The sequence below is a fragment of the Trichosurus vulpecula genome, chromosome 1, assembly GCF_011100635.1.
Source record: "Trichosurus vulpecula isolate mTriVul1 chromosome 1, mTriVul1.pri, whole genome shotgun sequence".
NCBI classification, from domain to species: Eukaryota; Metazoa; Chordata; class Mammalia; order Diprotodontia; family Phalangeridae; genus Trichosurus; species Trichosurus vulpecula.
Genome location: NC_050573.1, coordinates 284540034 through 284558969, shown reverse-complemented (window position 1 = coordinate 284558969; position 18936 = coordinate 284540034). Strand labels below are relative to the sequence as shown.

The window sequence follows — 18936 nt, the reverse complement described above, 5'->3', positions numbered from 1 at the left end:
TGTACCTGGATGTTCTGTTAATACTTCAAACTCAATGTCATAAATTAAACTCATCCTCTTTCTTTCAACACCTGGGGCTGTTTCGAGCTTTTTAGTGGCACTGCCTTCCTTTTAGTCACCCAGACTCTACAATGTGGAGTTATCTTATACTCTTCCTTTTCCTTTAATCCCCATATCTGGTCAGTTGCCACTTCCTTCTAATCCTGCACTCACAATATTTCTTGCATCTGTCCTTTCTGTTCTCCTTACACTGTAACCATCTTGGCTTGGATGCTTTATATATTGCTTTGACAATTAGAACAGCTCCTGGACTGGTTTTTCTTTTCTTTTTCTCCTTTCCCTATCAAGCCTTTTTCTACATATTCACATGCGTGTATATCTATCTATATAGATAACTAGACATATGATCCATCTATATGTCTACCTGTATGTATAGATATGCATACATATCCATATATACAGATAGATTTCTATATAAATTGATCAATCAATCGAAAGATTTGTTGTTGTTCAGTTGTTTTCAGTCATGTTCAACACTTCATGATCCCATTTGGAGTTTTCTTGGCAAAGATAGTGGAGTGGTTTGCTATTTCCTTCTCCAGCTCATTTTATAGATGGAGAAACTGAGACAGAGATAAGTGACTTGCCAAGGTCACGCAGCTAGGAAGTGTCTGAGGCCAGATTTGAATTAAAGAAGATGAGTCTTCCTGACTCTAGACCCAACACTCTATTCACTGTACTGCCTATCTGCTGAGAAGAGAGAGAGAGAGAGAGAGAGAGAGAGAGAGAGAGAGAGAGAACCAAAATTGCTATTCTCTAAACTTGGTATTTCATTTTTGTATGCATCCTTAGTTTCATTTAAAACTTAGTCCATGTGTCATTTCCTGCAGCAAGTATTTCCTGATGCCTCTACTTCTAAATTTTCTGTCTTTTCAAATTTGTTTACATGTTTTACTTCCTCAATAGAAAGTCAGGAGCAGCGTTCCTCCTTCCCTCCCTCCCTGCCTCCCTCCCTTCCTTCTTCCCTACTCGGTGCCTAGCACAGGACCCTACACATAGTAGGTGCTTAACAAATGCTTGTTGTATTGAATTGGATTCCTAATCAAAAGCCTGACCATGCCACTCCTCTATTCAAAAATCTTCAATAGAGGAACCTAGGTAGTGCAGTGGATAGAGTGCCAGGATTGGAGTCTGGAAGATCTGAGTTTCAATCCAGCCTCAGACACTTATTAAGAGTGTGACCCTAGGTAATTCGCAAAATCGCTGTTTGCTTCAGGTTCCTCATCTGGAAAATGGGGGTGATAACAGATGCTACCTCCCAGGGTGGTTGTGAGGATCAAATGAGATGAGAAATGTAAAGCATTTAGCACAGTACCTGGCTCATTGTCAGCGGCATAGTTATGCTGTTATTATTAGATATTATTCAATGACTCCTCACTGCCTGTGGTCCAAAATGTAAATCCCTTGGCCTGAAATTTAATGCCTTCTATAATTTTTCTTTAATGTAGGCCTGATCTTATGCTATTCTTCTGGAAACACTTCTGTTTCTCAATCATGTCCCATCTTCTCCAGTGCAATCTACTTCTACCCCGTGACTGGAATACCATTCCTCCACATCTTTGTCTTTTGAATTCCTTTCCATCTGTCGAGGCCTACTTGAAGAGACAGCCTTGTATAGTGGGAAAATAAATAAATTTTTAAAAAACGAACTTGGAGTAAAAAAAGTCACAGACCTATCATTTACCAGCTCTGTGACCTTGGGTGAGTTATCTCATTTCTCTGAACCTTCTTCTTCTCATTTGTAAAATGGGTTTAATAATCCTAGTTCTCCCTATATCACAGGGCTCTTGTGAGAAAAATGCTTTGTAAACTTTAATGTGCTGTATGAATGTCATTTACTACATTTGTGAACTATAAATTCCCATATGAATGTGTTTTATTTATTAGTAACAATGACACTAGATTCAAGGGCACGGCTCCTTCTACTACACTATGTTTCCATGCTATTGAATTTATAGCCTGCTGTATTTGTCATCTTAAAAACAATTGTTTACTTTTCCTCCTCCTTTTCTTCTTCCTCTTTCATTTTTAATAATAATTATCAATTATATTTCTCTAGTACTTTATAATTTACAAAGGAATCTCCTTGCAAAAACCCTTTGAGGAAGAAACCATACAATTCATATTCTCCATTTTCAGGATGAAGAATCCTTAGGTGAAAAGCAGCAAAGTGGCTTATCCACAGTAATGTGGCTAATTACAGTGGGAGAGAGGATATGAACCTATGCATTCTGAAACCAAGTCACAGGAATATAAAATCATACATTTAGAGAATGAAAGAGGCTATTGTACTTACATTATATCACTCTGCTTTGCGTGAAAAATTATCAGAACCCTATTACTATAGTAATGCATTTCTGGGCATTTTTTTCAAGTGATTTTGACTTAAACTGAATATGGTCATTGAAAAATAGGTGATCTTAGGTTATAATCATACCACCCTGTTTGTTTTATTTTAAATCAGAAGTAAATACAAAAATAAATACTCTTAAATACTCCATGATTAGTCAATAGAGTCTCTATTGTTCTAATGCAAAGGTTCTGTGTGTGTGTGTGTGTGTGTGTGTGTGTGTGTGTTGAGGCAGCATGGTGGTACAATGGATACAGCACTGAGCCTGGAGTCAGGAAGACCTGAGTTCAAATCAAGACTCAGACGCTCATTAGCTATGTGACCCTCGGCAAATCACTTAACTCTCTTTGGCTCAGTTTGCTCATCGGTAAAATGGGATAAAAATAACACTTATTTCTCAGGGTTGTTGTGAGGATCAAATGAGATAATGATTGTGAAATGCTTAGCATAAAGTCTGGTACATATTATGTGATATATCAATGCTAACCATAATTATTTTTATTTAGTAGGCAGAGTAGTAGTAGTAGTAGTAGTAGTAGTAGTAGTAGTAGTAGTAGTAGTAGTAGTGTATCACAGACCCTTTTGGCAGTTTGGGGAAGCCTATGGACCTTTTCCTCAAATGATATTTTTAAATGTATGAAATAAAATACAAAGGAAATGAATTACATTGAGATGAAGTTATCAAAATAGTAAATCAAAATAAACCAAAAAAAAGTTCATAACCCAGAACAAGTTCAGGCCAACCATTTATGCAGGCTGAAAGGAGAACAAGCTCTGTATTATTATCTAAAAACTTAAGGCAAATCATTTATACAAATAATTGATCGGGGATCATGCTTACCGTGGAGCAGATTGTGGTGTGCGGTCTCTGACTCCTAAGTTCTTGGCTGTGTTCTGCACTCTTGCTCCCTGAAACAAATACCAATAATTTGTTATTCTTTAAAAAATCCAATGCTACATCAATATTATTTGAGCAATACATTAATAAATCATAGTCAAGTCTATTCAACCAGCATTTATTAAGTGCCTACTAAGTGTCAGGCACTGTGCTAAATGCCAAGAATACAAAGAAAGGCAAAAAACAAAAACTAGGGCCCACTCTTAAGGAACACATAGCCTAATGAAATCAAAATATTTATTGAGCAAAGAAGTTCCAGCTAGAATATTGACTTCAATAATCTGTTTAACAAAGCCAGGAGAGGGGGGAGAGAAACTCTAAAAGGAGTATTTTTCAATCTAATTATTTTGCTGGAAACAGAGAAAGGACTTACTTTAATTTGAAGTTTTTTAATTCAAAGACTTGAATGTAAATAATTAATATCTATTTTTTATAATCACCAAAGTCATTAAAATGTCTAGTTAAAAATAGATACTTCTTATCTACTATCACATCTAAATGTCTCAGCAAGTAGAATTCATACTTAGGACTTTGAAAATTAAAGATGAGAAGACTATAAATACCCACTATCTCTTTCTAACAGCAAGGGACAGGGCAATTTATCATAGTTCTATGCAACACCTGTTCTGCAACATTTCTGCCTTGGCTCCATCATTAGATATTTTAAACTTTATAGCAAGAAAAGGATAGCATTTTTTAAAATGTCTCTAAAGCAACTTTTGGAAAAGAGGCAGGCCTGTAGAGATCTCAAGACTTTCTATCTTGCAGCTTACCACTTCAAAGAATGGATCCTTTAGCACAAAGGAAGGGAAAGGGTAAAAAAAAGAAGAAAGGAAGAGAGAAGAAAATGGAAGAATTATGAAGTATATTCAAGAATGATTTTCACCCATTCAGAAGTGGAGTGCCATTAAAGCCTCCAGAAAAAAAAGGATCTAGAATTCTATTCCATCTCAGTCCTCATCAACATCTTCCCTACCTGTCACAACCTAGCCTTGCATACCACATATACCTAAATACAGTATCACATTTGTATCTAGTTTTCCATGTGCATGGCAATGACAAGAATTAAAAGGCAACCTAATGGAACCTTGTACCTAGAGGGAGTTTAATTCAGGGGAGGGTGAAAGTTCACAGGCTAAGTTCTACCTTTGCTCTATTCTTTCACTTGTAATTCATCAACCATCAGATGTGAAAGAAAAGGAAAAAAACACCCTGAAATTCTCAAGTGAACCTTATGATTCCTGTATAAATAAGAGACTTCCAACTATTTCTACCATTCTGATACTTTCCGTGAGACATCCTCATTAATTCCATAATGTATGCAATGCATCACTTGTTTCTAACATCAACAAAATTGCATTAATGGAATAACCAGACAGCTAAGTGTGGATCCCCAGTGACATATTTAATAAAGTGATTTTTCTATTTTGTTTCATAAAATTTTCAAAGAGACATTTAAAATAGCCGGAAGGGAACAAAATTATATTTCGTTTCCTTTGGTTATCACTTAATATTTAGTTATATTTACAGTTAGCAGTCAGCCTTTGAGAAAACCCCATAGAGCATATTTTTATTTATACCATTGGTTTACAAATAAATCTTAATTATCTAGTTTGGATAGTAAATCAAATGTGTTGTGTTTTAAAAACCCTTATTATCTCACTAAATTATTCTTTATTAGGAATATAATTTAAACCTTATTTTTTTTACAATCAGTTCATGTTGTATACAGAAGCTAGGGTTGTGCTTTATCTAAACTTGGTCTGCCTATTACTTTATGCGATATCCAGTAGATACTCAATAAAGATCTGTGAACTTAACTGAATTGTTAAGTCTCATAGAATCACAGGATTTTCAGCTGAAAAATGTTATAGAGATCATTTTATAGATGAGGAAAGTGAGACCAAGAAATGTGAAGTTAACTTGCCCAAGATCAAAGAGGTAACAAGGAGTAAATTCTGTTCTAGATAGTATTTTTAATAGTGCGTTATTTGGTTTGATTCTCTATACTTTTTTTTCCCTCCTTTTAGGGTATGTCCCCTCACATTATATATTTTTTGTTGTTATGATAGCCTATGTATTATTATTGATTTTTTATTTATTAAATCTTTTACCACATCACAGTATCATGACATCACAAGAACATAGACAAAACTAGAAAAGACCTTAAAAGAGTAGTCTAATACCTCATTTTATAGATGAGGAAACTAAGGCACAGGAAAGTTAAGTAACTTGCCCAGTGTCACATAGCTAGTAAATGTGGGGGAAGGGAATAAGCATTAATATAGCACTTAAACCTAATGTGTTGCTCTAAGTCCCATGCACCATGCACTGTGCCACAGTGCTTCTCAGAAAAATGTACTAAGTGATTTCAGAAAACATTTTAAAATGTTAACCAAAAAAAAAAACCAGACTTTCCATTAAAGAGCTGAAACCCAAGAAACATATGATCTGCCTGAAAAAGAAGAAGTGAGATATTGTGATCCAGAGGCCAACAAAATAACAACTCAATTGATATTTTGTTATTTCTTGACTATTATGGAAACTCTAACAGGGAAAAATGAAGAGGAAGAGGAAGTAACCTAGAAAAGTTGGAAACTTACTGGCTTCCTTCTATATGCTGAACACTCATTGCGTCAATTAATCAATAAGCATTTATTCAGCACCTCTTATGTCAGGAACTGTGCTAAATGCAAAGGCCACAAAGACAGACAAAAGACAGCCCCTGTTCTCGAGGAGCTAACAATCTAACAGGGAAGACATCATGAAAAAAACTGTGTACAAGATTTGTATAGGATAAAGCACAGATACTAAAGGGAAGGCACTAGCATTAAGGGGGATCCAGAAAGTCTTCTCACAGAAGATGAGATCTTTAGCTGGGACTTGACAGAAGCCAGGGAAGGCAGGAGATGGCTATGAGGGAGAGTATTCCAGGCTTGGAGAATAGACAGTGAAAAAATTCCCAAAGTCTGGAGATAAAGTGTCATATGTGAGGAACAACAAAGAAGCCAGTGTTGCCGGATCACAGGGCATGGGGAAAAGGAGGCATATAATTAATAAAGACTGGAAAGGTTAGACTGGGCCAGGTTATGAGTGGTTTTGAGTGCCAAACAGAAGGTTTTTAATTTGATTCTAGAGGTGATAGAAAGATACTGGAGTTTTTTTTTTTTAATGGGGAGGCAGTGGAGGGGCATTGACATGGTTACATCTGTCTTTCAGGAAGATTAATTTGACAGATGAGTAGACAGTGGACTGGAATGGGGATGCAAAAGAAGTTAAAAATCAGTCTCTGTCCTCAAAATGGTTACTTTCTGTCAATAAAAATATGAAAAAGCATCAAATAACAGGATAGAAATATTAGACAGTATATCAGTCAGTGCTATAATGTATTATTGTAATGGACAAGTGATGTAGCAAATCAGAAAAGAAGAGGTCATTCTCATCTGGAGCAGTTAGTGAAGTATTTGTGGAGAAGACAACACAGATACTGAAAGATGGATAAGATATGGATAAGTAAAGGGAAGGGAGAGAGAGAGGTTGAAGGCAAGTAATAAGTAAAGAGAATAGAAAAAGAATGGCTCATGAGATTCTGGAATATAATTAAATAGTATAAAGACCAAAATGGAATTAATTGATAACCAGTGACATTTATGTGCAATTCACAGTTTTACCTCCATCCCTACATTTATTAGATCAGTTAGCCATGGGGCAATATTGACTTGCCCATTTTAGGTATTCAATAAATATGTTGCTGATTGAAAGTGGTAATGGCATTATGTTCACTTTTAAAAAATTTTAATAGCATAGGGTTCTTTTGCTTTAATGCTTAGATGTTTATTAGTACTAGTAATACAGTCAGCAATTTTTAGAAATGCTATGAGAAGTCAATATATAGAACCGATGAAGGATATTGTGACTAAATAATATGAACACAACACACTTAAATAGATTCTGTTTTCTAAAAAACTCAAAATCTACTAGAAGCATTGTTTAATTAATATGCATGATAACTCAATGAGGGAGAAAGATGATAATCATCATTATCCCATTTGGTAACAGACAAATTGAGGGGAAAGTGGTTAAGTAATTTACTCAGGGTTATAAAGCATAAGTCTTTAATTTAGTCCAGTAGCCTGACCTCTTAGACAAGGGGTGAACAAAATGTAGTCTTTATTGCAAAGGAGGTAAAAATTCCACAGTACTTTCCCCTGTTCATGGCTGGAGTTCAGTCCTAGGTGTTACATTTTGGATGATGTTTGATAAGCTAGAGTGCAACATGAAGAGGATGACCAGGATATTGAGAAGACTGGAAATCAGACCATATTGATATAGTTTGAAGGAAATGGATATGTTTGCTTTGGAGAAGAAAAAACTAGGGTGGGGGCGGTGTTAATAACAGTCTTCAAGTATTTAAGGGGCTATCATGTGAAAAAGAGAACAAGTCTGTTGCACTGTGCTTGAGAGGGCAGAAATAGTCCTGTTAGCTATTCCTTATACCCAGTATGCCCTCTCTTGCTTCTACATCTTGACGGGTGGCCCCTCATGTTTGGAATGCATTAATTCCTCATTTCTAATTGAATACTTGCCTTCCTAAAATACAACTCAGGTGACATTTACTGATCACCCCACCACACTACCTCTCTCTCTCTCTCTCTCTCTCTCTCTCTCTCTCTCTCTGTGTCTGTCTGTCTGTCCCCCCCACTCCCTAATTTACTCTATATTTCCTTTTATCCTTTGTATTTAGCTAGGTGTATATATATATATATATATATATATATATATACACATATCTGTATGTGTGTATACCTAACTATATATATATATATATATATATATATATATATATATATATATACACACACACCTACATTTATATATGTGTGTGTGTGTGTGTGTGTGTGTGTATACATGAATTGAATTTAATTAGGAACAACGGATGGAAGTTGCAGACAGGTGGATTTAGGCTCATAGAAAGGAAAACTATCTTAACAGTGTGATGATAATTTTTCATTTTCCTTTTATCCAATTTCATATGCTATTCCTCCTGGAACATTTGACTAAGTGAAGCCTGTTTCCAGTCAATATTAACCTTGCTTGGTTAAAACCTGGCTTATGGAGTGATAGCACTTCCATAGGAAGACTGTTTACATTCCTAAGATTAGAAGCAAAAAGAGAGGAAGAATGGAATTATAGCAAAAAAATTTCCTTGACTCAGAACTTTCACTTATGTTTGAGACCTGTAAATCCCTTTCCCTCAATTATCCCACTGTGACTTCTTAACATGTAGGATTTTGCAAACTGTGTAGGAATCTAACTTAATATATTTACTAGTTTGTTCTAACTTAATTTGTTTAAACTTAATTGAAGGAAGCATAAAATAATGAATCCATTTGACTAGGTCTATGTAATCATTACAGCACAAGAAGCCATAAATATTGTTTTATGTTAAAAATTAATTTTGCTTTTCTGATGTAATTGTCTCTATAAATACTTTACCAGTACCTCCAATATTCTTTCAGGGTTATTTTTCTACTTCCCAAACCTGTGCTTAAGCATAATAAAACCTAGGTTTTTATTTCTATAATTTCTGAGTTGTGATAAGTTTATTCAGCAGTAGAAACCTACCACATGTACTCAGGGAGAGATATTTCTTCTATAAAAACAGAGCTACACGAGCTTCCTTATAATGTGGGTTGTAAAGAGCAACAGGATTAAACTCAAATAGAAATGGGGCCACAAACTTTAAATAAGGATCTTAGTGGGTTTGAATTAACTTTGAAAACCATATATTAACATTATCTCTGTTTTATTGTGTTTTTATTTATTTGGTCAAATACTTCTCAATTACACTTTAATCTATATCCTCTGTACTCAGGAGAGTGTCAGGCTGCACTTTGACATGTCTGGTAGAGAGGATTCTTGCTCAATTACAAGATGAGCTCTATGGTCTCTGAAGTACCTTCCAATGCTAAGATTCTACAATAGCCTGAAACTCAGTTACCAACTCCATTTCCAATTATTCCCCAAATGGCCTGCTGTAAGCACATAGCACCAAGTAACACTAGGAGGTTAGCATAGGCTAATATGACGTAACTATCATTGGTCATATCACCTCTAGAGCAAGTTTGGTCCAACTTACCTCACCATTTCTGGAAAGTATGCTTAACCCTAGAAATGACCATGTAACTTCTTACAAAGATGTTAAAAGATTTTTTTCTCATTATCAGTTTAATTATGTCATGTAATATAAGAACCATCACCTTGTGAAAGCAGAGTTATATCGTATTCCCTTAGTTAAACTTTTCTTGATTTGAAACTGATTTCATAGATGTAGGGAACTTTCTGGCATGGAAATTTCCTCCACCATTGCTGGTCAGCTACAGGGTTGAACAGCTAGCACAGGACAGAGGCAATACTTGTACTTCCATCCCTGGTATTCCTCTACTATGCCATACTGTCTCATTTTGCATCTTCAATCAGTTAACCAATTGACAAGCATTTATCAAGTATTTAATTTATTAAGCTAAGCACTTAATGAGGTGATACAGTGAATAGAATGCCTGGAGTCAGGAAGGCCTGAGTTCAAATGTGGCCTCAGATATTTGCTATCTGTGTGACCCTGGTGTAACATCAATGTTACTAGCAGCTGTTGTGGGGGTAAAAGACTAGTAACACTGGCATACAGGAGAACTGCCAGCACAAGTTCTTTGATCTGCTTTTCTGAAGGAAAGCAAATTGAAGGGGTTTTCAATCTCACTTAAATTAAACATACATATATCATTCACTTAGTTCAGGGGAAAAAGTCAGCACCATGAACTTCAGAGAAAACACAAACAGGAATTACAAGCAGAAGTTAACATAAATCAACAGACAGGCTTCCAACTGTCTCACCAAAAGTGATATACACATAGTCACCAAAGAGAGAAGCACCAACATCTGGGTTTTTCAAGGCTTGGGGTGCTCCTTAATGGCTAGCCAGAGTCTCATCTGGCTGCATCACACGAACACTCTTCCCATGAGTGAACCCCAAAGCAAAAATCTAACCTAGAGTGTATATATATATATATATATATATATATATATATATATATATATATATATATATATATGTAGATATATATATATATATGTAGATAGATAGATAGATAGATAGATAGATAGATAGATATAGATATATAGATATATAGATATAGATATGTATACACACACACACTTATTCAGGGTCAGAGGGCAATACAACCCTCCAGCTCTAGCTGCTGTAACTTTCTTTCTTTTTAATTTAATTTAAATTTATTTATTTAACATATTTGGTTTTCAGCATTGATTTTCACAACAGTTTGAATTACAAATTTTCTCCCAATTTCTACCCTCCCCCCACTCCAAGATGGCATATATTCTGGTTGCCCTGTTCCCCAGTCAGCCCTCCCCTCTATCTCCCCCCTCCCCTCATATCCCCTTTTCCCTTCCTTTCTTGTAGGGCAAGATAAATTTCTACGCCCCATTGCCTGTGTATCTTATTTTCTTGTTGCATGCAAAAACTTTTTTTTTGTTGTTTTTGAACATCTGTTTTTAAAACTTTGAGTTCCAAATTCTCCCCCCTCTTCCCTTCCCGCCCACCCTCCCTAAGAAGTCAAGCAATTCAACCTAGGCCATATGTGTATCATTATGTATAACCCTTCCACAATACTCATGTTGTGAAAGACTAACTACATTTTGCTCCTTCCCAACCGATCCCGCTTTATTGAATTTTCTCCCTTGACCCTGTCCTCTTTCCAAAGTAATTGTTTTGATTACCTCCACCCCCATCTGTCCTCCCCTCTATCATCTCCCCGCCTTTTATTTATTTATTTTATTTTATCTTCCTCCCTCTTCTTTCCTGTGGGGTAAGATACCCAACTGAGTATGTATGGTATTCCCTCCTCAGGTCAAATCTGATGAGAACAAGGTTCACTCATTCCCCCCTCACCTGCCCTCTCCCCTCCTCCCACAGAACTTCTTCCTCTTGCCACCTTTATGCGAGATAATCCACCCCATTCTATCTCTCCCAATCTCCCTCTCTCAGTATGTTGCTCTCTCATCCCTTAATTTCATTTTATTTCTTTAGATATCTTCTCTTCATCTTCAACTCACCCTGTGTCTGTTCTCTCTCTTTTACATATATATATATATATGCACACACATATATATATATACATACATACATACACATACATACATATACACATAGATATATACATACATACACATTCACTTCTATATATACATAAACATATATATATGCATATTCCCTTCAGCTACCCTAATACTGAGGTCTCATGAATCATACACATCATCTTTCCATGTAGGAATGTAAACAAAACAGTTCAACTTTAGTAAGTCCCTTGCAATTTCTTTTTCTTGTTCTTTTTCTTGATTACCTTTTCATGCTTCTCTTGATTCTTATGTTTGAAAGTCAAATTTTCTATTCAGTTCTGGTCTTTTCATTGAGAAAGCTTGAAAGTCCTCTATTTCATTGAATATCCATATTTTGCCTTGGAGCATTATACTCAGTTTTGCTGGGTAGGTGATTCTAGGTTTTAATCCTAGCTCCACTGACCTCCGGAATATCGCATTCCAAGCCCTTCGATCTCTTAATGTAGAAGCTGCCAGATCTTGGGTTATTCTGATTGGGTTTCCACAATACTCAAATTGTTTCTTTCTGGCTGCTTGCAGTATTTTCTCCTTGATCTGGAAGCTCTGGAATTTGGCGACAATATTCTTAGGAGATTTCTTTTTGGGATCTATTTGAGGAGGCGATCAATGGATTCTTTCAATTTCTATTTTGCCCTGTGGCTCTAGAATATCAGGGCAGTTCTCCTTGATAATTTCTTGAAAGATGGTATCTAGACTCTTTTTTTGATCATGGCTTTCAGGTAGTCCAATAATTTTTAAATTATCTCTCCTGGATCTATTTTCCAGGTCAGTGGGTTTTCCACTGAGATATTTCACACTATCTTCCATTTTTTCATTCCTTTGGTTCTGTTTTATAATATCTTGATTTCTCATCAAGTCACTAGCTTCCACTTGCTCCAATCTTATTTTTAAAGTAGTATTTTCTTCAGTGGTCTTTTGGACCTCCTTTTCCATTTGGCTAATTCTGCCTTTCAAGGCATTCTTCTCCTCATTGGCTTTTTGGAGCTCTTTTGCCATTTGAGTTAATCTATTTTTTAAGGTGTTGTTTTCTTCAGTGTATTTTTCAGTACTTTTTTGGGTCTCCTTTAGCAAGTCATTGACTTGTTTTTCATGGTTTTCTTGCATCCTTCTCATTTCTCTTCCCAATTTTTCCTCTACTTCTCTAACTTGCTTTTCCAAATTCTTTTTGAGCTCTTCCATGGCCTGGGACCAGTTCATGTTTTTATTGGAGGCTTTTGTTGTAGGCTCTATGACTTTGTTGTCTTCTTTAGGCTGTATGTTTTGGTCTTCTTTGTCACCAAAGAAAGAATCCAAAGTCTGAGACTGAATCTGGGTGTGCTTTCGCTGCCTGGCCATATTCCCAACCAACTCACTTGACCTTTGAGTTTTTCAGTGGGGTATGACTGCTTGTAGACTAACGAGTTCTATGTTCCACGTTTGGGGGGGAGGTGCCAGCTCTGTCACACCAGCACTACTCCTTCCCCAAGAACCCCCAGCCCGGGCTGGGCTTAGATCTTCAACAGGCTGTGCACTCCTGCTCTGATCCGCCACTTAATTCCTCCCACCAGGTGGGCCTGGGGCCAGAAGCAGCAGCAACTGTAGCTGCCCCACCTCCGCTGCCCCCGGGGCTGGAAGCTGAACCGCGAACTCCTTCCACTCCCGCAGCCTTTCCCACTAACCTTCTCCACAGTCTTTGGTGTTTGTGGGTTGAGGGGGTCTGGTAACTGTCGCAGCTCACATATTCAGGGTGCCAGGGGCCCCATCCGCCCGACTCCAAGTTTGGTTGTTCCACGCTGCTCACACTGGGCTCTGCTCCACTCCGTTCCCAGCTCCCAGCTCCCAGCTCCGTGTGGAATAAACCTCACCCAGAGACCATCCAGGCTGTCCTGGGCTGGAGCCCTGCTTCCCTCTGCTGTTCTGTGGGTTCTGCCATTCTAGAATTGGTTCCGAGCCATTTTTTATAGGTTTTTGGAGGGACTTGGTACGGAGCTCACTCTAGTCCCTGCTTACCAGCCGCCATCTTGGCTCTGCCGGCTCTAACTTTCTAATCCACCCCACCCCCCTCATTCAGCAAGCTCCTCCCACCACAGGCTTAGGCTTCCATGTGACTTAAGCAGGGCACATGGGCCTCTTAATGAATGGGAAGATCTTCAAATTAAACAAATATACATTAACAATACACCTGGGCAAGTCATTTAATCCTTTGCTTCAGTTTTCTCATCTGTAAAATTAGCTGGAAAAGGAAATGGCAAACCACTCATGTATCTGTGCCAAGAAAACCCCAAGTAGGATCACAAAGACCGAGACACAACTGAAAACAACTGGACCATTAACACATTAAATTGATCACAATTAGACAAAGACACATTGCCTAATGTGGATCAAAGTATGCACTATCAAAGGATAATGCCAAAAAATTTAGAAGACTGAGAGTTGTAACTTTACCTGAGGGTCACCCTGATAAGAGATATAAGAAGATATGAAATCAGAGTATTTTAACTTGCATATTAGTGTTCTTTCTATTGGATCAAATATATCCTCTTAATAACTGGTTGAAGTTATAGATCTATTGGTGTGGTGTTACAGTTTTCACCAAAAGCAAGAGTTCTGACATCACATCACAAAAACTCCTTTTGAAATAATGATTATGGTACTGCTTTGAAAGCTTTATTTCTATTTTCAAAGAAAATTTATACCTGCCTATCTGGTAAACTATAAGCACATAAAATAAGGCAGGCTGAAAGCTGTCATTTGACCTCTAGAAGAAAACATGAGGTACACGCCAAAGGCAGAGTCTTACTTTCTTGACCTAGAGGTCAAATAGAGAAGCAATGGCTTTTCAAGGAATTAGACAATTCTGCAGTCTAAATAAATCATTCTTAGAAAGGGTCATGTCTGTGTTAGATCATGGAATCACACCAGCATTTATCCTGTAAGCATCCTAGGATTTAGAACTAGAAGGAACCAGAGTGATCATCTAGCCCTGCACCCGCATTTTACAGATGAGGAAACTAAGGCCCATGGAGGTTAAGTGACTGACCTAAGGTCCCAATGTACTAAGGAGGAGGGTGAGTGGGAATTTCTACTCCGCAATGTTGATGTCCTCTCCTGCAACTGTCCACACAGAATAATTAATGCAATGGCATTTTGTTTTCTTTCTTTGACCACTTAAAACCTTTTTAGATAAGACCCTGGAGAATTTAATGTTATAGAGTTTTACTGATTCATTTGATTAGGGAATTAATTTAATCATATGACATTTCTCAAGGAAGCCTCTTCCGCTAATATGGTTGATAAGTCACAATCTACTAACACTCCAGTTTCATCAGAACAATGTTTACTATTCATTTTTGCATTATTAGAGGTAGCTCCTTAAGGAGATGCAAGAATTTATGAATAACATCATTCAATTATGTTATTCCCAGCAAGAATATTAAATGCTTAATAGTTCAGTCAAACTCAAACAGAAGAGCCGCTAAACCAAATATAAGGTTCTCTGATTGCTAAGTATTGACTTAGAAAACTACATATCAAGATTATCTATGTCCTGTTGTATTTTTATTTATTTTGTTAAATATTCCCCAGTAACATTTTAACCTGGTTCATTTGGGACCCAAGTATAAGCTGCAATGGGGCCCCCATGCCTCATGTTAGATTCCCCTGAGCTAGAGTATAAGCTGATACAGAGTGAAGCAAGCAGAACAAGGGCAGTATATACAAAAGCAACAACATGAACTTGTTTCATGGACTTAACAACTCTAGCCACTGTAAGCATCAATCATGATTCCAGAGGACCAGTGATCACCTATGCTACCCACCTTGTAATAAAGAGGTGCTGAATTTAAGGGGGTAGAATGAGAAATACATATGGACATGTACAATGTAGGAAATAGATAATTGTTATGACATTTTCTTCTTTTAAATTAGAGGTAGGGTAAGAAAGCAAATAATGTTTGTTAATTGAAAAAATAAAAGGTTGAAAATGAGTTTTCTCAGATAGAACAGAAGCAAAAAGATTTCATTCAAATTACTCCATGGCTGTGCACACAAAATCTAGATGTTTTCATTTAAGTCCCAAGTCTATTCAACTTGGTCTCAAAATAAGTCATCTTCGGCATTCTTGTGCCCCAGCAGATTGTGTAATTGTCACTGTGGTCCTCAGAAAGGAATAACTTGTGTCTCCAAATGCTCTTTTGTAACCTTGAATTAGTTATGTACAAACCAATTTTCAGACCTATCAGAAGCTCCTGTTAAGTAGCAAAACTGTGACTAAATCCACCGTTTGTCTTATCTAGACAGTAAAAATGAAATTGTGTTACCAATAGCCCTTATTTGTTTTTGTTCAACAATTTTTCAGTCATGTCTGGCTCTTTGTGACCTCATTTAGGATTTTCTTGGCAAAGATATTGGAGTGGTTTGCCATTTCCTTCTCCAGCTCATTTTATAGATCAGGAACTGAGGGAAACAGGGTTAAGTGATTTGCCCAGGGTCATGGAGCCAGTTAAATGTCTGAGACCCAATTTGAACTCATGGAGATGAGTCTTCTGACTTCAGGCCTGGCACTCTGATCACTGTACCACCTAGCTGCCCAATAGCCCTTATAAAAACACCCAGATTGATGAAGAGCTTTGAAGACCACAGTATAGAAATAGGATTGCTTAGGAACTCGAAACACACAGGCAAAAATAAAACATTCTCTGCCCTCAGAGAGTTTACATTCTATTGGGAATATTAGGTCATTTGTTGTTTTTTTCCCTTTGTACTGAATGGTGTCACTAAAAATAGAAACACAGAAAATATTACTCATGTTATCTACTCTCCCTCCACATTCTCCCCCCAATCTCACCCTAGATTTTTAAGCATTCCTAATATGCAATTTCAAGGGTTACTATTCCTTAGACATTGCACACATGCAAAAGCAGGCTCCCTAAAGCTTTCCATAAAATTTTATTTTATGTTGACACAAATATTCAAGAAATTAACTTTTTTGTCCTTTTATCATTGGGATATCAAGGTGGTAATGTTTTATGAGGAATTTCATCCACAGGTTCCTCTAGCACTCTGCTCTAGGACAAGGCACTGGTCAATATGTTTTTGATTCATTGTTGCACATGGGTTATTCAAAGGCAATGTCAAAAACAAGCAAAACAAAACACAAGTGCCCTCCCTTTGTGGTGTCTCAACTTTGAAATCAAATTTTGTGACCTGTGATAGCTGTAGCCAGGAGCTTTGCTCTTTCTCCATAGTAATACCATGCCTATATGATAGACTTGATCACTTCAGGGCATCTTCTCTATCACCCAATAATTCTTTTTCTTCCCCCCACCCCATATTGACACAAGTTTTATAGTCATGGGCTATTCTTGAGTTCAAGTCCTTCTCTTTCCATAATATATCTTTTTTAACACTTCCCACCCTCCCATCCCCACCAGTGTCTATCTCTGATGCATCAGTTCCAAAGGAATATATGGAGTTGGGGGATATAATGGAATAATCAAAAATAAATGCCTTCTTCACATTCTGGAACACCACCTTCCCTGCTTGTGTCCAAATCCCCATCAATACAAAGTCCTTATATTTAAAGGTCAGGGAAAAGGGGCTCCGTCAGTTATGAGTACCACAGGATAGATTTTATACTTTTTATAATTATGAAGGTAATCATAAGATTACCCTGGAAGATAGCACCTAGTTCTGTATATCTTGTAATATATGCCACATGCATAGCAATATCTCATATCATTTTACACGCATATTATCATTGATATGTTTCAGTTTGCTTATGTCTCTCATGAGTCTTTTGATTGCACTGTGGTTTTGAGGGGAGTGATTTTGGTTCATCTGCTTTTGTGGTATTCCATGATCACGATGATAATAGCATCGCTGAGAAAGAGAATACTGGTATTTAGGAGAATTCAATGTAATTAGGATGTTTTCAGCAACGAGCAATTTGAATTCACTGAAAGCACTTCACAATTTCTTAAGTGAAATCAAGCTTGATTTCCTCTTAATACTTTACCTTGAAGCTCCTGTCAATGATATGTGTGTGTATGTGTATGCACAAGTACCTCCTAAGAGATGTACTCACAAGTGGACATTATACATAATATATATACACATATATGTATGTATGTATGTGCATATGTATATTCAAATATGTACATGTATGTGTGTATAGTTAAATAAAAAACAATATTGACCTTCTATTAAAGTGTAAAGTTGGGAGAGCACAAAAAATTGTTGAGAAATGTTGAACATGGTGAAATAGAGAGTGTTTACAAAGAACACTCTTCAATTACTAATTCTATACAAGAAGAAACGAATCTACTGGAAATGTGGAGAAAAGTTAACTCTCCTCATTTGTAGACTTGCTCATAAAGCTTACACTTTGAATCCTTTCTTTCTTCAGTTCTTTAAAAATGACAAATAGAATTTGTTTAAGAGTAGTCACAATAATTAACTAATTCAGTAATTAGTTAATTAATCTGTGCCTTGCACTAGAAAGACTTAGCAAACTCCCAATCTTACTCTGCTTCAATATGCATTAACTGGTTTCTAAATGATCTGTACAAATCTGCTCCATATCTCCTTTAACATTCTTGGGAGGAAAAACCTTATTATTCCAATATGTGGAATGATAAAAGGACCCAGGATAATTTTCTAGCTTTCTTTCATTAATATTTTCAGGATATCTAGTTTCCAAGATTGGCAATTTTCTGTAACCATGTGCTATATAAATCATTTTTGTAAATAGATACATATTTCGTATGTATCACAGGAATTTGCTATTCAGAGTAGTCCTGTGGCAATACAGTGTTCTTCAGAGCCATGTGCCTGCATCACCATATACCTTAACATTTATAATCACTGCTAACCAAAAGAATATATTAATATTTTATTTTATCCCACAAATTAAAAATAAAATAAATTTTAAAATATTTTATCTTGTATATAGAGATAAAGATAGGGACTGGACCTGTGATTTCATTGCTTTAGCAAAATCCTGGATTAGGAAACTGCATTCACTAATGCAGGTCAGTCAACAAGCATTCATTAAGCACTGATTGTGTCCCAGGCGTTGTGCTAAGTAGTCCCTGAATCTTCTCTGCATTCTTACAGAGTTGCCTGGGACAATGCAAGGCCAACGCACTTGCCCAGGGTCACACAGACATTTCAGTATCTTCCAACATGGAAAAGGCAGTTCATGAAGAGTCATAATGTTATACAAGGAAGTCAGAAGCCTGTGTAGCTCTAGGTACATGGTCTGAGCACTGCTGAACTTTTTTGCATAATCCTTAAATGGGATACAACTGTAAACATGAATAAGCTAGTAGATCAATTTGCAATATGACATTTTCATTGCAGTTGTTTATAGAGCATGCACTGGTATAAGGTCTGATTTTAGTCTAATTTCCCTTTTGGTATATTATATATCTAACATAAAAGAAAAGCATGGCAG

The 18936-nt window shown here is 36.7% G+C and overlaps 1 protein-coding gene across 1 annotated transcript in view; it reads right to left on the bottom strand.

Annotated features, from left to right (window-relative positions):
- Positions 1-18936, bottom strand: part of PREX2 (phosphatidylinositol-3,4,5-trisphosphate dependent Rac exchange factor 2) — a 422543-nt gene that overhangs the window by 10480 nt on the left and 393127 nt on the right. The window contains exon 39 of the mRNA XM_036740899.1: positions 3252-3319. Coding sequence (XP_036596794.1) covers positions 3252-3319 — 68 coding nt within the window. The remainder of the gene's footprint in view (positions 1-3251; positions 3320-18936) is intronic.